Source organism: Calidris pugnax, unplaced genomic scaffold (genome assembly GCF_001431845.1).
Source record: "Calidris pugnax isolate Ruff unplaced genomic scaffold, ASM143184v1 scaffold39, whole genome shotgun sequence".
Classification (NCBI taxonomy): domain Eukaryota; kingdom Metazoa; phylum Chordata; class Aves; order Charadriiformes; family Scolopacidae; genus Calidris; species Calidris pugnax.
Genome location: NW_015090828.1, coordinates 4,988,626 through 5,009,121, shown reverse-complemented (window position 1 = coordinate 5,009,121; position 20,496 = coordinate 4,988,626). Strand labels below are relative to the sequence as shown.

Here is a 20,496-nt window from a genome sequence, read left to right as displayed (position 1 = left end):
CTAGTTCAGCATGATGTGCATTACTATTCTAAACCAGAATTACATTAGAGTTTTCAGTATTGTAAGAAATTAATTTTAAAACATTTTACTGTGTTTATACACAGATACACATAACATACACATTCTTGGTGAAGTTTTTACAAGCTTTTTATACATTCACTATATTTTCCAATGTACTTACTCTAATTATGTTTTTGTCTGCCTGAGTGTCTGGAAAGTTTGGAACAATGTTTTTATAGAGTCCTCGATCCCTAGTCATTATAGAACAGTAGTAATATTTTGCAGAGTATCATTAGATGTGTTTTGATGCAGGATCTGTTCTTGCAGCTGTGGAGATGGAGTTGTTGAGTTATTGTTTTGAAATTTAAAGTAGTAAAAATTTGTGAAACAAGGCTGCTTTTGTGAAACAAGGCTGCTCAAAAGAGTAATTATTTTTTAATATTGTTTGAACTTTAAAAGTCAGTTATTCTTTAAATTGTGCAACAGTCCTTTTCAAAATCAAATGCAGATTTATTTTTAATACCCTTATATTTTTGGAAGTGCAAATTGGTCCAAGTATCTGTCCTTGAAAGTAAAATGTTACGACATACTAAGATAATAGCATAATGTGTAGTCAGGCAGATTAAGTAATTGGGAGGCTATACAGAACTGTTTCTCATGCAAATCTGATTCTTGACAATTCTTTCAAAAATTATAAGTCTGTAAACATAAGCTATTACACTTCCTGCTCTCCAAAATCTATGCGTCAGCTCAAGGATGCAAATATGATTGTGGGGAATAAACAGAGTCAGCTCATCTATCTTTTAATTGATGAACATCTGGACATAAAGAGGAGGCAAACTGCTGATACAAATTTGTTAATAAATAGGACTTTCAGGATGCACCAAAGAAGGAATTTGGACAACTTTCGAGGGCCGGAGGACTAAAAATAGACTGTTCAGTACCAGGTGCAAGGTCATAGTTTGGGGGATAAATGAGGGTTGGTTTTTTAAGGCGGAACTTCATCAATTAGCTCCATTATTTCATAGAAGCACTTTCTGCTGTCCCAGAATAAGCCAGTGGAGTAAGGAGGTAAGGTCAGTGCGATCCTACATTGTATCAGGAATCTTATCTTGCAGAGAGAGAAGGATATTACTGGAGTTATATAGGCCTTACCTGAACTGACACACTCTTTCTGCTGCTGAGCTTTGTATATTTGATAGCACTGTTCTCACTTCAAAATATTTGTAGTCTTTCTTGCACCAAACCCATCTCCGATCTCATGTAGCTGAAAATTCCCCCAGCATTTCTCCTACAGTTTTCATATGCAATTCAAGGTCTATAAGACATCATCATCAAGGTGACATGTTCTAATACATTTTTTCTTTCTCTTTAGCTGTCAGTCTTAGGTGTATCTGTAAACAGTTGCTGCTATAATTGCATATAATTAAAACTAGTTTGAAAATACTCTCTCACTTTACTAAGTAAAATAAACACTATCCACCAGTGTTTTACCAATGGATAATTTCTCATTGTTAGCAATTCTGTTTTTCAGCGTTAGGGTTTCAGCATTAACTGGTTTTTGTTTGGTTTAGTTTGTTGCTGTGATCAAAGACAATAAAAGGGCAAAACTATTTTACCCAATTGTCAGTGACAGACACCATTAATATGTATTTTGGGGTGTGTTATTAGTGTTTTTCTCCCACTTTGAATAATGAAGCTGAAAGGATGAAGGGGAGTAGCACAATAAAGTATGTTCATCAGGATGTCTGAGAGGGCTTTCATTTTGTAATCCCTTTTAGCACTTGTGGAGAAAAAGTTTGCGGGTTTCTTTTTATTCCCAGTCACTTTGATATCTGCTGTATTTATGTTAAAATCAGAATGGAAGATATTCCTGTGATAAAATCTCTCCTGGCTTTCTGATCAGCTGGAAGGGTCCTTTGGCTGCGGTATGTTCACGCTCCCTGGGTAGGGTCTGGTAGATCCTACACAGCAGTTACAGATCTAACGAGTAAGCCTCATCAGTTCCCCTGTGATGGAAATTCCAGCAAGCTTTAAAAGGAATGATTTGACAAGCAAGGTGGGGCTGTTGCAGCTCAATTTGCTTTAAATAATACAGTCGTTGTATCTGCATGAAGCACACAAGAGCAAGAAACAGTGTTTGTTGTCAAGTTGGTTTGAGGTGCTTTTGTACAAGTGTATGGTCTGCCTGACTCCCTGGGCTGGCTGCAGCCGCCAGCAGTCCCCAGCCACACGCTCTCTGTTAGCAGCATCTGGCTTTAGGCTGAGTAAGAGGTTCTGGCTATGTGCCTTTTTGCACAGTTTAATTTGCTAACTCAATAGAAGCTGATTACAGCAACTGGCTTTGTTCTTAGTTTTTAGTTAGGTGAAAAAAGGCATCTAGCTTTTTCAATGGAGCAAAATGAAGGTTGATGTGCCTTGAGCTAGGTGGTAATCTGTGTGCTGTCTGCTCCTTGAGCTCTTTGGCTGTCTTCAGTCTTAAACTGGAGCTGCTCCATAGGGGTGGGGAAGGACAGGAGAGGGGCTTACAGAGTTGTAAGAATAAATAACGTCCCTTTTCGTATTAAACATGTTTTTTTGCAACCAACCTTAACTCCGGTACTGAAGTAAGAAACTTCGTATTTTTGATTATCGAACAACACAAATAGTATTTTGATTTAAAAGTGCGAATATAAATTTTTCTTCTTATGAAAATCTCACTTAGCAACCCTGAGAAGAAATGAAATGGCTTTATTTCCAACTAGACAGTTTTAACAAAATTTCCTAACCATTTGGTCTAGAGCTGCCATGAGTCTCAGTGATTAGCATGTAGGAGTCTAGGTGGCTTCCTCAAGTGCATGGGAATTTCCATGAGCATCAGGGGTTTTAGAAGATATGCTGTAATTTACTAAGTGAGAGGAATAAATCTGATTTAGTTTTTAATTACTATACTGTTGTTTATTTTAATTTGTGAAAAATAAAATCTCAATAAGCCCTGAAAACACAGTTAAATGGCAAACTTCTCCTATGTGTGTATTGCCAAGCAGTTATTGCCTGCCTCATGCTCTCTTCACACAAGCCCTTCTGCTCTGAACTCTCTGCCAGGCTGCATTTCACAGACCATTTTGTCTCTAAGTAGCAGCAAAAGGAACCAAATTAATGAATTAGCAATTTTAGCTTGTTTATTTCTTCACTGTGTATATTTCTTCATTGTGAATATCCAGCAATCTGGACTTGTGTCCATGACTGTGAGGTGTGTCTCTATTTCCTCAAATTTTCCTCACATGTTTTAACACTATGATCTTATGTATTGTTATGTGATAGCCAGAAGAACCAGAGTAGAAAATAAACAGGTGGAAAAAAGTGCCTGTCATTTTCAGTGGATGGCCAGAGCACGGTGTAATTACACCATTGTCTTTTGGTGACATTTGCTTTTCCCTAAGTCAAATTCATGTGTTTGGTGTCAGTCGCACTCTTTTATCCACAGGAAGACTTGGATCCCTGTCTCAGAGCAATTCCGTAGCGATTTTGACTTTAATGTTAAAAGTGACTCTACTCCAAGCCATGATTTATATTAAAATGTGCGTGTGTGGGGGGGGGTTGTTTCCATCTGCTTGAGAGCTTTGAGAGTACTGATGTTTTTCATTGGAAATACTAACTGGAAAAAAAATTTCCCTTAAGTGGTAGGAAAATTTTAGTTTTAGGAAAATTAGTTTGAAATAACCAGTGTTTTTATGTCATCAAAACCTTTTTATTCCTGATAGCATAGGAATAGAAATTAGATTTTTTTTTTTTTTTTTTACTATCTTGTTGCACATCAATTTCAGTAATATAACTTCAGTCACAATTTTAATCTTTCAGCTGCCTGGGAGAAGGAAGTGCTAAGACCATCATTTTATGCTTTGGGTGCTCTTGAGATGATGCATTTAGATTAAAATTAATGCTTTTGTGAGCTTTATGATAGATTTCTGACTTCTGAAATGTCTGTAATTATTTTATATGCTATATATAATGTATCTATTTTGATTTGACTTTATTAAATATTTGGAAATGTATTTTACTTCCATCTGGTTTGCAAATGGAACACAGTTTAAAATGTTGCTTTTTGCAGGGCTGTTGGGTGGGTTGTGCCCAGTAGAGAATTTAGCGTGCAGTAAGAATAAAAGTGTAAATAAAAGTATAAAAGGTGTGTAATGTTTCATGCTTTTATTTGTGTGTTTAAAATACTTCTGTGTCTTTTAAATTTCTAGCTGCAGCATGAGAAGGCTGAACTGGAGCAGCATTTAGAGCAGGAACAGGAATTTCAAGTGAACAAACTAATGAAGAAGATTAAAAAACTGGAAAATGATACAATATCGAAGCAGCTCACCCTGGAGCAGGTAACACTTTTACTTTCAGAATGATATGACTGTAAAACAAGAAATTCTGAAAAAAAAAAAACAAACTTATTTTGTATTAGATTTAACTTAATTTTTTAAGTATGTAAGAAACTGGGCAATATCAAGAATATAGATAAGCCAGTTTGACTTTCAAAGCAATACATCATTAACATAGTGTATTATGAGAAACTTTGATTTATTTTTTTTCCATGGCCTTTATAACTTTTATTAGCTTTACTATAGGCCTTCATGTCTGCTGGACAGCTGTGAGTTTTGCAAACAGAACTTCTTTGTGAGCAATGCTTCTTGTTGCTGTTCATCAGCCACGTGCTGCTAGTGGGAAAGACTGTCACTTCTGAGAGCAGTTAAGCACAACAGTAAACAATATATATGTGGTCCAGTTGTGCTCCAGGACACCCTTTTTGTGGCAGCTTGATAGCACAAGACTCAGAACTGTGAGGTGTCAGGTCTGTGTGTATTTAAAACGATTTGAGATTCAACCACATCCAACTCCTTTTCTCCCTAGACAGTTACAAAGATTGCAGAGATAAAACACCACTTGTTTTGGTCATGTTACCACCGCTCTTAACATTGGGACTGCTCTTATGTCTAATTTTAGGCATGTGCATCAAAGCATCTCAGTGATGTTAGTAGGAGTTCCTATTGACTTAAAAGGCAAACTGATGAAACATATAGGCTTGTTAAAGAACTTAAGTTTTTCTGGCTTGTGGATGTCCAAAAATTTGGGTGTTGTAAATATAGTACATTACTTCTGTGAATTTTTTTTCTCTTTTCATCAGATATAGGAATTTTTTGTTCCTGGTAATCTGAATTTCTGCCAGTTTTGTATGACTCTCCTGTTTCTGTTAACATTGTGGATAAATTAATTAATGGCTATCTTAAGGATGAAATGGGTTCTCTTGATTCTTATGCTAGCGTTATTTATGGAGGGATCTGGGGAACAAATTGAAAAATAGAAAGGTAGGAAGACATAGCTGCCAGCAAATCCTTAACCAGAATGAAAGTTAACCTGAGATGGAAATACCGCTCTTAGCCACAAGGTGGTGGTAGCGGCCACTCAATCAAAATGCAAAGTAAGCCTGCATAATAAGCTGGCTGAGTCTGGGAAATGCTAGCACGAGCCACAGCTGAAATCTTAATTTATTTTCATATCATTGTTCTGAGCAGACAGACTTGTGAAATCATAATATTTGAAACTTGTTGCTACATTAGAATATCAGTGATAACTAGTTCAAAAAGCACATATGCTCAAAGGTCTTTCTCTCAAATATCTGACCTTGAAAACTTACTTTGTCCATGAAGGTGTTAAATTTAGCTGTCAGAATTCCATGCGTATTTGTATGTAGTGCAATGTTTACCTTTGTTAATTCTTACAGTAAGATAAAGTAAATCTCAAGTTACTTCAAACTTCACCATGCTTTTTTCTCTTACACAAATGTTAAAAAAAAAAGTTTATTGTGCTAATTAACCAGCTGAATCAACAATCTTTGTGGCATGTGCTGTACCTAGGAAGAAGCAATCAAAAGTTGTGAGCAGAGCAATGTTGTCTTTATTGTACACGTAGGGAATTAAGGAAGAGAGATTGCCACAACGCTTCAACATAACCTTTGGGAGACCTTTTCAACAGAGCTTGGAAGGAGTACTGTGGCAATGCTTTGAACATAATCTGGGGCTGCATTACTAGATCTGTCACTGTAATCAGTGACATATGTTCACTAAACTATTATTTTTAAGATATGGAACACGAATTCTCTATGCTTTGTGTCCTTTCTCCTGTTGCTTTCTCTCATCTGAGCTGCTTGTGCCACAGGTGATTGGTAGGTAGCCCAATTGTAGTAGTGATGGTTGCGCAGAATGTTACTTCTAAATAAAAAATTAAGTTGGATCTTAGGGCAGTACCTTGCACTTGGCCTTGTTGACATTGGGATTGAGTGCACTCTCAACAAGTTTGCTGATGACACCACACTGTGTCGTGCAGTTGACACATTGGAGGGAAGGGATGGCATCCAGGAGGGACCTGGATAGGCTTGAGAGGTGGGCCCAGGCAAACTTCATGCAGTTCAGCCAGGCCAAGTGCAAGGTCCCACGCCCAGGTCAAGGCAATCCCAAGCACACAAACAGGCTTATGCACCAAGAACTGTAACCCCTTTGTAGAAGGCCACCAAATTTGTCAGACATGATTTGCCTTTAGTGGTCATGTTGGCTTTGCTGTTTCTTCTGAAAAGATATTCTTGGAGATCAGCAAAGAATTAAAGCTACAAAGGGGGAGGGGCAGATGAAAAACAGAGAAGTGAAACTGGGGATAGCAGCCTCAGGCAGAGATCATATTCCACTTTCATTGATTTGGAAGATCTCCAGTTTAGGAGAGAACAGTTGTGCTTTTTAGTAAGTTGGCAAGGAGACTGAAGAAGCGGCAATCCAGAAGTACAGAGACAATGGATATTTTAGCTGCATTTGAAGTTAAAGTCAGTATATGCATGAAAGAGAGAGAGAGAAAAAACACAATTGGATGGTTAGGGAGTTTTAAAGGGATTTTTCTCTTTCTTTGAAGGGAAGATTAAGGTCCAAAAAAGCAAGTAATACTTCCTCGTTTCCCTGTTGTGATGGTAAAAATTAAATGATGTTTGATTGAAATGTAACTGTGAACCCATGTAGATAACACTAGTATTGACAGAGTTGCTCGTTTGGTCTTGAGGTATAATCCCATCCTGTTTATTTAAGTTCAGAATTGTATCATGTTCCTAACAAATGACTAGAGTAGACTAAATTGCAAAGTACACCTGAAACTACCAAATACAAAATAAATGCACCTATTCTCTGAATTTACTGCTCTGGTCAGGATGCTGCAGTTGCTTGTCCTGTAGGTTCAGTTCAAGGTCTTAATCCTCAAAGCTTTAATGTCCTGACACTGGGAGGAACTGGGACAACGCTCAAGATCAGGAAAGAAAGATACTTGTTTCTAATGTGTTTTCATATTTCTGGAAATGTGGAGTTTCAGATCTTTTCTTTGGTGTTTCATCAGAGCATGTCTGTCAGCCTTCAGGCACAACAATACTAGTGATCAATTTCTTCAGGTGTGTTTCTACATTATATCGGCTTTCATTAGCTTATAGGAGAATCAAAAATGTTTGTTCACACAGTAAGTGAATAGAAATAATGTGATTAAGCATTTATTTCTATAAAGTCTTTGCTAAAGTGGAAATTCATTTGTTTCTGCCAGTAAGGGTTGATACAGTAACACTTAAGACACTTCATGTAATTTTTTCTTCACTGTTTTTGTTATGTCACTCCTTTATCTAACACAAGGCAAACATGGCTTCTCTTCCGCTTCTGGCTTGCTTAACTGATTCTTCCACTGAAAAAGTCTAAAATTTTTCAAAAGAATAAATGTTGATGTGATGGACTGTAAACTCAGTTGGAACTTCAGAGATGCATAGAATAGGCTTGTCTTTGAATAGGCTTGTCCTGTCATCAGTGACAGCGTGTCCAGGTTTCAAGCTCCTCCTTAATTGCCAGAGACAACAAGTTCTGTGAGCAAAAATTTCTGTTAAGGAGATGACAACTGTGCAACTCCTGAATCTCTTGATTTTTCACAGTGTCTGTGACTAGTGTGTTGTGACTCGTTTTTGTCTCTTCTTCAACTTCTTGCTGTCATAGAGCATCATGTAAAAGGGTGTTATTATAGTAATGGACTCTCCTAATGACAGTTCCTTGCAAAAAATGTATTTCCATCATTTTTATTGATTGATTTTCCTCTCCAGCTAAGACGTGAGAAGATCGACCTTGAAAATACTTTGGAACAAGAACAAGAAGCGCTAGTGAATCGTCTCTGGAAGAGGATGGATAAGCTTGAAGCAGAAAAACGGTTTGTCTTGTCACTGTGGGAGAGCTATCATTTCATACATAATGTTCTGGATTAACATGTTAATCTCTGTCCCATAAGAGTTTAATCTATGAAAACCTGGAAGTTAAAGAAGTTGCAAAGCTCCTTGTTTATGTGATGCCAGATCCTTGATTGCTTAAAGTAGATGAAACTAAGTTGTACAAGAAATGACCTGGGAAAGCTTGGAGGAATTAGCTGAATTTTTTTAGCTGCTGATAGACTCTTCTTAAAGCTTCTGGCTTGGGCTCAGCTTTATATTCATGGCCCAGAGAACGGAACATGGTATTTCACTGTTAACTGCAAAAATCATCATTTAGAACACTTAATATCTACCATATGCTTATTTAATTATAAGAGAAATTCATTACTCCTGAGTTTGCAGTTATTTGTGGTATTTGAAACCTTGACTATATGGAATACCTGTTTGTTTGGAGATTTAAAAAAACAAAAGGACTATTTTTTGAGACTATTTGACTATGCTACAGAAAATGTCTGTGAAGTCTTCTCTTCTGGTAATAGTGAAATGCAGAAAAGCTTGTGTTTCACCATAGACATACTTTACTCATCTTTTCATGTTGAAATATATGTTCTTCCTCCGAGAACATAAGTGTAAAAACTCATAAGAGATTAAATGAATTTGCTTAGAAATGATTTTATGGAATAAGTAGTGTTTGAGTATAAAACTGAGGTAACTATATGTAGTCCAGAATTTGTTTTTCCTGAACTATAGGCAGAAGTATTTGGGGGTGTCGATGTCTGAATATTTTAGAAAATTCACCTGTACTTGGACAACAAATTTTACCTTTTTTTATTTTGAGTTAAAAAAAAAAAGGCATTGTAAGTCCTTCCAAAATTCTCTCTCCAAAACCGTAAGTTAAAATAAGTTCTGTATACCTGTCAGAATCCTTGCAGTAGCTTTCTGGGGGAGATAAGGGGTTTTCGTTGTCATTTGAATTGAAGGTAAAGTTTAAACTCTTTTTCATACAGAATTTTGCAGGAGAAATTAGACCAGCCAGTATCTGCTCCACCATCACCCAGAGACATATCAATGGAGATAGATTCTCCAGAAAATATGATGAGACATATCAGATTTTTAAAGAATGAAGTGGAGAGGTTAAAGAAACAACTGAGGGCTGCACAGTTACAGCGTGAGTAAACAACTTGTTTTAAATCTTTTTAAGTTTGCGTAATGTAACTTTTTTATATATACTTTCATGATTTTGAATTTTAGGTAGAAGTGAAAAAAAAAATAGGGCAGGTTTGGGTTAAAACATATTCATAATTGCAGAATTATTTCTTAGTGATGCATTTATACTGCAGTTTGGGTTTTTTTAGCTTTACTAGAAGGATAATTGGACGAATCAACAAATGTTTCTTGAATATTTTGGGCCAGAAAAAATGTTTCTTTTTTTTTCTTCTGAGACATAGAAGTATTTCAACATACAGATTTTTCAAAACGTATTTATGGCCTACTTTGTAAGAGTCTTGTTATAAATTAAGAACTACTCAAAAGAATTCTCAGCTAGCAAAATAAAGTTCAGTTTATGTTAGAATTTCACTTGTTAATGATTCCAAATCCTTTTAAATAATTTTTGGTAGCTGTGTTAGCCTAATTTTTCAGGCAGCTATTTAATTTCATAACATAGCAGAACAAGTAATCTTATTTTGTTCTTACCTATGTAAGATTGATTTGAAGGTGGACAGAATAAATAGTTGGGTAGAAATCCTTGTGTTCCTGTTGTGACGAGTATCGTGGTCCCTTGCCCAGAAGCAGAAAGCCTGCTTTTTGCCCTGCCTTTCAAGAGCAGAGGCTGTGGCTCTGAGCACATGGCCTCAGCTGGCAGGAAGGTTGCTTGTGCCTTCCTGTGGTCTTCACAGTGCCAATCCTTCATTCCCTCATGCTACATCTGAAACTTCTGTCCATATATCATCAGTTCTGCCTAGTTCCTGGTCAGTTGCATTATATTTCAATCGACAGGTAAGTAGATACCTAACCATACAGACAGAAAAATTTGGGCAAGTGGGAAACAGGCAATATTCTTCCCCTGTAGCGTGCTGGTCTTGACAGGCTAACGAATGTTTCAAGCCCTGTTTAGAGAAATAGCTTGCCAGAGGCAGCGGCCTTCCTCCAAGACAGAATGATGGGAGGGGATGGGAGGGTGCTCTTTCGCAGAGGCCTTGTGCGCAAGTGTGGGGTATTAATAATTTGTGTCAGTTAAAACAAGATAAGGACTGCTGCTCTTTGTTCTTGCCAGTTCTGCGCTGCAGCCTTCACGTACTGAACTTCAGAACGAGGGCAAGGCCTTAGATTTAAAGTACTCTTTGTACAAGTCTAGCCTAATTAAGTTCATTTCAGGTATTTTTTGTTATTTTTCCATGGTTTGGTTTTGAGTTTTGGGGATTTAGACTAAACATTTAAAAGCATTTAAAGTCAAATTCTCATTGAAAAGAAGATCTGGGTTTAAAAGTACTCTTTCCCTTTGTGAACACTTTAAAGAGAGCTGCAATCTGAATAGCAGTACTGATAAAAATGGTGGGTGTGCTAGCCTGGAAGCAGAAGATGGAACTCAAATGTAGTTTTCAGTTTGTTGTTTGCAATACGTGGTCGTTAGAGAACCTCTAGTATTATTCATAAATATTTAATAAAATCTGTGTGCTGAATTCTGGTATTAGTATTACATTTGGTATTCCTGAAGCACTTACTTCTAGTCTAGGAACTGTTTTGGTATAGCAGCCGTTGTAAATCAGAGATACTGTTACATTTAGAGGTGGTATTTCCACAGAAGTGACATAAATAATGTATCATTGATGGTTTGGGAACAGTCTTCTAAAACAGGAATATTCTTTTGATTGAAAGGTGCTGCATAACAAAGTGATCACAAAGCGTGATGAACCATAATATTTTTTTTAATATCAAGAAATTAACTGTAAACTTGATCAAACATTGTAAAACCTTGCAAAATGTATTGTGTGTCATAAGTCTTCATCATGTGTCCCATTTCATTTAAATAATCTGGCAAAATGCTTTGTAGTTTTCTGTAGTTTGATATTATCACTTTAAATAGCTTGTAATACCAGACCATTTAAGTGATGTTCGCTCAACTTGCTAAGAATTACAAACTCAAATTGCCCTTTGATGAAGAGTAAACCACTTGTTGGCTTTTGGTATCAGTACCTGTTTTGCTGGCCAGTCTCTATGATAAAATGTGTAATTGCAAGAATGCCATAAAATACATCTAAGGTAGCATTTGAATACAAGTTTGAGTGTTTGGGGTTTCAGAATGTTTGTGCTTCTTCCTTTGAAATGGAAATATACCTTTAAAATAATTTCTTCTGTGTGTTGCAAATAAAATCCATGTAAATATGAAATATCATTATTTAATGGAGCAGGATTCATTGTGTTTCTTCTTTATGGTTTTGATTTTATTTTCTTCATTACTTTTTCTTTCTTTTCAAATTTATTTACTTAAATGCTTAAACCTTTTTTTGCTTTTTACCTTTTATTTCCAAAATTGCTGTCAGCCGTAACTTATTTTAGTAGCTACTGTTCTGAATTAGGCTTTGAACTAATGAATGAGAGATGAGAATTTTGAGTGATCCACCCTGAACATTTTGTACACACTCATTCTTGAAGTACTGAAGTAAAATTTGGCATAACATATTTGCTTCTCTGTGAAATTGAATTTTAATCAAATTTTAACAAAATTCTGAATTTCAGATTCAGAGAAGATGGCACAATATTTAGAAGAGGAGCGACATATGAGAGAAGAAAACTTGAGACTTCAAAGAAAATTACAGAGGGAAATGGAACGTAGGGAAGCACTCTGCAGGCAACTGTCAGAAAGTGAATCCAGCTTAGAAATGGATGATGAAAGGTTAGTATTTTCTAGCCATCCAGATACGTTGGCATTGAGGTCATTAGTGCTTATATTTCTTTTCGAATATTATTGAATAAGTATTTATAGAAATAACCTTTATATGGGTTTAATATGCGTATCAAATTTCAGCATGGTCCAGGAATATCTTCAATAGAATTGTATCACACTTGTGTAGAAATTACATTAGTTTTAACAGTGGGAAGTATTTGTGTCTGAAGATTGTTTAGGGTTTTGATAATATATATTGAAATAAGTATAGCTGTGGAGTTGACATTCATGATAATTCATATCTTTGTTTTGCCCCAACTTGGTAACTGCAAGGAATTCTGTGACGTAGGAACAACACCCTTATTTGGGGCTAATTTGTCCTTTGCAGAAAATAAACTGTGTTCAGCCAAATAGTAAAGGATGCTGTGTAAAGACTTAGAGAGAGGAAGTGCTCCCAGAACTGCTGGTTTGTTCTTGATGTCCAAACTGTAACATTCTTGATTATTTTTTTTCTCTCCTGCAAGCTGCATTGCTTGCACTGACCTTAGTCTTGAGTTTTTCATGGTTTTATATGACGCCTTTTCGTGTTTTTTTCATGTCATAGTCATATGACTGTTATATTTTGAAAGAGTTCAAGTACACTTTGAATAAAACATTCTTAATTCTTATCAAATGCTCATTATTTTGTTTTACATTATTTTGGCTTTATAGTGGTCCTTTAAAAAAATTTTAAAACTTACCCTGTGCTGTGTATTCTTCTGATACTGAGGTATTTCTTCTTGAGTCATAGATATATATGTTATAAGCCATGATTTCCCAGAAACAATAAAAACATTGTTTCAAGGAGCACCCTTAAAGTTCAAGGTAGTGTTTTCGTTTTAATGAACTAGTAGGCTACTGACATATTACCAGTAGCATCTGGTAATCAGATGTAGTGAATTCTATATAAATGAAATTGTTAGAAACACAGGTTTCTGGTGTTTCAATCTACTTTTATTAGCCTAATCTTTTCTTCCAATATTTACATTGTTATGGAAATACAGTAAAAATCTAAATATATGTGAATTACCAGTATTAATCAAAAATGTAGAGTATCCTAATTTTTATGTCAACCAGTTGTAGGTACTGGTAATCAATAAAATGCAGGAAAATTGGATTAACTATTTTGTACTTCTGATAAATTTTGTCGTGTTGACTTTCTTGGTGCTATGAATGAATAACAGAATTGCTCCGAAACAGATAGTTGCAGTGTAAATAATACAAAATAAAGGGAAGGATGAAGCAGGTATTAAGAGTAGTTAGTCTTAGGAGAACTGTGTAAATAAAATAATTGTGGAACTACATGCAGCAATGATTTTAAAATGTAAATTTTTGTCAGCTTCCATTGTCTTCCTAAAAATGATGTTTGTAATGGATCAGATATCTTTTTTTTTTTTTCCCAGTTGCATTCTGGTGGCTGATGATACTTATTTTTTGTAGATGAGAGTAGATGAAGATGCTTTACTGAATGCAAAATGCACAGCTCTCCCAAAACTTCTTCCTCCTGACTAGCAATAGCTTTGTATTCTCAATCCTCCATCATATTCTCTAGAACTAGTAGGGAAATATGTGAAAGAAGGAAGCATTCTAACAGTGTGCTGCTCTTCCACATCACCTGATCCGGGTACTAGGATGACTTACAGGAAGTTGTCTTTATGTAGAATACATTAATATTAAATCACAAGGACCACTGCCCTGCTGTGATACATGTACTGTTACTCTTGTGTTCCAGAGGTAACTAGTCAGTTCAATTTCGGTAACCTTGCCACTGGTAGCTCTTTAGAAAACATTTAATGAAACACTAATTTACTAGTTTGTTAATTCTCTGTTGTTCTCTATTGTAGCTACTTTTATTACAGGATCTATCCAAATTTAAACCAACTTTGGTATCACTATGGTGTACTGCCTGTGTTAGGTGTAGTGGCTTAGTAACTCAGAATATCCTAGTTAAAAATCAGTAAGATGCAGTATGAAACATGTTTCAAATGGTATATAAACTGGCTCACAGACCTAGAAGTTAGTTTCTCTATGAGTTCTGTCAAATAGGAATATTATTAATGCTGCTTCATGTTGTGATTTTTTTCCATGATCTAGAAATAAATGTAGCTACTAAGAATTTCTGAGCAACACCGTGGTAGAAGGGGAAACAAGTAAGAGCCAAAGGGCTGTCAGGTACCTAATTTTGCCTGCTGCTTTGCTGTGCCCAGTAACGAGACACAGCTAAATGTATTAATAGAAACCCAGTTGCACCCACTTGCAGCCATAGGTGCAGTTGAAGGTGAGAAGGGGAACCTCTAACCTGGGTGGGGAGTGCATAAGCAAGTCAACCTGAAAGCTGCCAGCCTAGTGCTGTGGAAAAAATACCTAAAATTACTTGTGAGGTATAAACAGTAAGTGGCAAGTAGGAGCTCATTTTATATAGCACTTGATGGCTGTGAGGAAGCATCACTGTATTCAGTGAGTAAAGTACAAATAAATACCACTAAGCTGATTACAGGTGGGGAAAAACGCCTTGTCTGAGGTTCTGATCTGTTGAGTTTATCATAGTGAAGTTTGGCAGGTGTCTTGCAACGCAACCTTGAATTATTTAGTGGGAGAAAGTCCTAGGTTCAAAATGTCTCTCTGTCCCAGTGGCAAAAGACATGGCGAGCAAATGGCTAAATGTTGAGACCAGAGCAATTTAAGCAGGAAACAGGGCATGTTTTTAGCTGTGAGGCTGACCAGCTGATGGAACAAATTATCAATACTTTAATGTTTTTTGGTTTTTTCCCCTTTTCATGATTTCAAATTAGCGCTGAATGCCTTTCTGGGACATATACTCCAGCCAGACAAGCTACTGAATTCAATGTAGAAATGATGTGTGAAGTGCAAAAATGTAGTATAGGTCAGATTGAATGACATGATTGATACCCTTGGCCTTAATATGTACCTTTCTAATCATATGTGCATATGGTTTTAACTGCAAGTAACTAAGATAAGTCCAGCTGTTTTCATTGAAAGTTAAGCCAGTATCTGAGCCTTCAGCAATGATTAGAGTTCCTGTCATGACTTCCTAAATGTGACTGGTCCTTCATTAATCTGATGTGATTCTTATGGGAATTGAAAAAACCACAGTGAAACATTTAAAACACGGCACATGTTAAAAGGTTTGATCTAATTATTCTTTACCTTTTTTTGTTAGATATTTTAATGAGATGTCTGCACAAGGATTAAGACCTCGCACTGTGTCCAGTCCTATCCCTTATACACCCTCACCAAGTTCTAGCAGACCTATATCACCTGGTAAATATTTAACCCAGTTTCTAAAATTATTGTATGCATCACATAGTAACATGCCCTATTAATATGTTTAGGTCGGTAGCCTTTTCAAAACTACTGTGGAGAAAACAATTGCATCATAAATGTAAGAATAGTTATGCCTTAGATGTCTTCTAGTTCAGCATGTTTTTGGATGGTTCTGTATTACACTATGAACAGATATTAAAAGTCAGTTAAGAAGCTATGACTTGAACTTTTATTTCTTTTTTCACACTCTCTTTTTCTTTCCTACTGTCTCTTCTATTTTATTTTATTTTTTTTTCCCCTCCACAGAAGTTGTGAAACAGGATGTATAGAAACAGATTTCTAGAGTTTGGTGATAAACTACTAATGAGACGGCTGTTGTGCTCTGAATCAAAACTTCTTAGAGAAGTCTAATCTTGAACTTGTTGGAAAAGAGCCCATTTCCATTTCTGTTTAGTAGAGAAATGGCTTTTGTACTTCTGCTATTTTCTGTTGTAAAGCAATAACTATAAAATTAAGAATTCCTTTTGCTAGTACTTTATATAGCAAAGGCAAACGAACGTTTTCTGAGTTTTTAGTTACTGAATGTATTTTTTAAGTCAAAGGAAGTGAATTTGTTCTACTAACACATTTATTGAATGGAAGTCAAAATTCCTCAAAATCATGCTTGCACATTCCTTAAAAGTTGTTGGCCGTGGATGTTACATGGGGATGACAAACTCACTGGTACATAACGAAGTGAATACTGCATGCCCTGCTTTCCCAAGTTCACCTTGAGAACCTGTCGGACGGAGTCCTACAGTAAGGGCACATGAGATGAGCTCTGTAGTGACACATTCTGAAAATAGGATTGAGACATATTATTACGCAGGTCTGCTAGAACATGTAAAATGTGTTTAAACTCTTTAATTTTCAGGATTGACTTCAGTTTCTCAGAAGGACTCAATAGTTTTCATCCAGGTGTTGCAGAAGAAGTAAGCATGTGTGAGAACTAGCTATGGCCTTAAGCCATATTACAGTGTTAGAGATGAATATTATGATAAGAGTTTTTCAAGAGGCTTTTGGGTTCTGAAATGAGCCAAATCACTTGACTTTGTGCTTTGCAATTTATGTCACTGAGAAAATGATACACGTTGTCTTATCCTTTTTCTGTAGCTGGGCGTATAGAAACACGGTCATGCTAACAACTGGTCAAGAGTAACTGCTGTGGATATTTGTGGTTATATGTGTGCAGCCTTCATAATGCTACAGTATTCAACTGCACATTGTATCTGCAGTCTGCACAGTGGTTGTTATTAAAAGTATGTGTAGGGAAAATTATCTGGTACTTTACAGACTTGCATCCTAGATTACCTAGAAATGCACCCAATTTGGATGCTGACGTGTCAATGCAAGGGTTCTCTGTTGGTTTGTTCCTATATGTTCCTGAAGCACATTCCTTATTCCCTGTGGACTTTACTTCCCATCAGTAGTTGATACAGTAGTGCTGCGTTCTAGTGGCAATTACATCCTACTGAAACACTGTTTGAAACAGAGCTAAAAATAGCACAACTGAAATGATCATTTCTAACAGAGTTTGCAGTTTTGGTGATGTTGGTACAGTAAATGTTCCAGGCTAGCACTTCTGCACAGGCAGCTACATTGCTCTCCTCCACATCTGATAAATATCCATAGTTGGGAAGTTTCAGACTTCAGAAAAATAGAAGCAGCAGTTTGTTAGAGAACTAATGAGATCAATAGAGAATTTTGTACAGCTGTTTGGTATATATGAATGCAGTAATGGGTGAATACAAATATTTTTTTGAGCACTTTGTCTAAAGTAATACAGTAAGACACTGTCAAAAGTATAAGCACAGAATAATACAACAGTTATATTTTGCACAAAGTAATTGTATGACTTGGCATATTTTGTTTAAGAAATTATGTGTCTGAATTTGTAGGAACATAACTTGAAACCAATTAGAAACGCCATAATTTCATATGTATAGCAGCTGGTCAGGTTTAATGGGTCATATTCTGGCTCCTGAATCCAAGCCTTTTGTGCCTACACGGCTTGAGATGCTGCTTTTGAGTACTCTTTCAGTCTGAGATTCTGTTGAGGTTTCTAGCACAGTGCATGGGACTTTGAAGAGTGTGGAAGTATTGCTACTCCTAGGCTGCTGGAGGTTGGTTACTGTAATTACCAATTAGTGTTCACTGTAGATAAATTGTTTTATGCTTTGGTTCTGCAGCTAGGCTAGATGGAGATGAGCTACCTTAGATGTATGTGCAGTACTCTGTTACTGCTTCTTTGACTGCCATGTAGACTTGCATTTATAAAACTTTGGGAGCTGGTTTATCCCAAAGCAGTCCAAAATTGTAATGTTGCAAAGGTGACTTAAAGCATATTTTTTTGCCTTTTATTATTCTGGGCTCTTGTCCTGACTTGCAACACATATTCACCTGCCCAAACATTGACTTGTTTCTGTCCTTGTGCTTACAAAAGCACTTAGATACAAAACATGTGGTGTACAGGCAATTAGATTGTATAGTCAAAAAGCAGGCTAATTTTGTTAATCTGCATTGTTTGACTACTCTAAAGTGACAGTGATTCCATTGGAGGCACTTGTAACGTGCACCAGACATCCACTGGGGATGTAGCAGAATCAAACTTAGAATTGAAGGAAGGAAGTGAAGTAGGTTTTCTTATATGACTTTATAAGTGATTTGAGGCTTTTTTTTTTTTTCTTTTCCCCCAAAGATCGTGTCTCATCAGTTGTAGGCACAAACACAGATACATGCAGTTAAGGACAAAGCTGGCTCTTGGTGCGTACTGTAGCTGCAGTGGCACTGTTTGCATTGATTTAGAGTTGAAGAAGTGTGAAAACTGTTAAATCCACTGTGGTGTTACAAAAGTTTAATGGACGTTTAGAAATTTTTCTGGTCCTAATTCTCCAAAGCAGTTGCTAATGTCTAATACTAAACAGCGGAGAAAAGTCTTCTCTCCTACCTTAGTGATATTTTTGTCAGAAAGTGAAAATGAGCTAAAGATTTTGGAAAATGTCCAGTTTTGAGAAATACTCAATGTTCAAAACACTTCAAGGTCTGAACTTTCAGCACTTACTAGTTGCTGTTTCTGCTTACCTTGGTTAGCTCTACAGGTACTCTGCCTTTTTATAAACTAGATCTTACAGAAAGGAAATATTTAGGTGGAATAATTAGATATTTGCTTTTTTTAATATTAGGCTTTCCTTAATGTGGATAAAAAAAGTTGTAATTTTAAATGTTAGTTGCTAGCCTAGTCCTGCTAGCAACTAATCCCAGAAGGTTTTAACTTCACAGCCCCCAAAGATCTATAAATGTTGAGGCAAACAGGAGGAAGACTTAGTGTGGATCTGGTATGCCTTGGAGAAGCCATCTACATCCAGTTTCTTTGTCCCTCGTAGGGAAGGACCCAGTGCTAGATGGCTTCTCCAGGCACAACCTCTCTGCTTCTTCAGACTGTATTTTATTCAGGGAACCATTCCCTCTGAGGAGAAATAGAAAGCTGGATAGAAACAATTGCAGGCTAGAACCAAGCTGTCAGGAGGGCCTTACACTACTTATGTTAAGTGAAAAGGTATATTTAACACTGTATAATGTATATTTTGAAACCTATGGTGGTTTACTACAAGAACAGAAATTAATTTTACATCACGCTTTTCGGTACAATAAGTATTTTTAGGTGTCTAATCTGGCAGCAGGTACCATTTCTTAACCTATCGATTCAGAAGTAAAAAAGTTTGAAAAACCTCACTCTTTAGTTTGTAATATGAACAAAATGTTGATGTTACTTTGTTTTAATGATTTTTAGGTCTGTCATATGCAAGTCATACAGTTGGTTTCACACCACCAACTTCACTGACTAGAGCTGGAATGTCTTACTACAACTCCCCAGGCCTTCATGTGCAACATATGGGACCATCCCATGGTATTACAGTAAGTATTTAAAATAGTAAATACTTGTTACTAATGTCAGGTTGGCTTTTAAAAGTTATAATTGCTTGTCCTTAAGCTTTTTTACAAAACATTTTTGTAAATGTTTGTTTTTGTCTCCTTACTCCAAGATATCTATTGCTGCTTTCTTCAACCCTGATTTTCCTCTTCACCCCTCAGAAACTGATTCTTTTTGGAGAACCTTATTTTCTGCAAAAGAATAGGATGTATTATCATCTTAAGGACAGTAATAGGTATCACCTTATCGATCAGGAGGCAGGGTGTGAGAAGTGATGTTCTAAGCTACTAAGCCTGTCCCAGGAAGTAAAAACATTGCTTTCATTTTTCTCCTAGTCTCCACCATCTGACGGATGAGTCATCTGAGGTTGCTCCAAGCTCAGGTTTTCTTCAGGATGACACACAATGCTACCACCATGTCACTGTAACAGGCAGTTAACTCTTATTTTCTATTCTCATTGGCAAAGAAGAAAGTTAATATAAACATTTGTTAGGACAATTTCTCATATATCAAGTGGATTTATTTCCTTTTTATCTCTGATATTTGATGCACTTCTACTTAATTGTGTTTCTTCTAAATATTTGTGGAGTTTAATGAGCAAGCATCCTAAATATTAACCATTTGGCAAAATACCTTACAGTTGTTGTATCAAGACCACTTTGATTTTTCTCAACAGGTATGGTAGTATATAAATATCCTGCAAGGTTGTTGCATATACTTGTCATTCTCAGATGTGAAAGCATGTTTCAATAGAATTTTTAGTAGAATGCTAAAATATGGCTGCTTCTAAAATCATTTAGGTGAGTGTGCAAAGGTAATGGTTAATTTCTTTGAGCAAAGCGAGTGGGGGCGCCACAATAGCGAGTAGAACCAGAGGGAAGCTGGAGCTCAGCAGGAAGGTAGAGTCCTGCTCTGGGTTCAGCCTACTGCTGTGTGTCACATGGGTTAGTCACAGGAGGATCTTCATGTTTCTGGAAAACCTGGAACCTAATTTTATAAATAAGTTTTTCAAGGAACTTGTTCTGTTCAGTCTCTGTGAAATACTCTTTCTGAAACTGTGAATTATTTGGTATC

The 20,496-nt window shown here is 36.4% G+C and overlaps 1 protein-coding gene across 1 annotated transcript in view; it reads left to right on the top strand.

Annotated features, from left to right (window-relative positions):
- CCDC6 (coiled-coil domain containing 6) overlaps window positions 1-20,496 on the top strand; it is a 30,846-nt gene that overhangs the window by 3,526 nt on the left and 6,824 nt on the right. Inside the window, exons 2-7 of the mRNA XM_014940514.1 lie at window positions 4,230-4,358; window positions 8,141-8,244; window positions 9,250-9,410; window positions 11,981-12,137; window positions 15,349-15,449; window positions 19,282-19,406. Coding sequence (XP_014796000.1) covers window positions 4,230-4,358; window positions 8,141-8,244; window positions 9,250-9,410; window positions 11,981-12,137; window positions 15,349-15,449; window positions 19,282-19,406 — 777 coding nt within the window. The remainder of the gene's footprint in view (window positions 1-4,229; window positions 4,359-8,140; window positions 8,245-9,249; window positions 9,411-11,980; window positions 12,138-15,348; window positions 15,450-19,281; window positions 19,407-20,496) is intronic.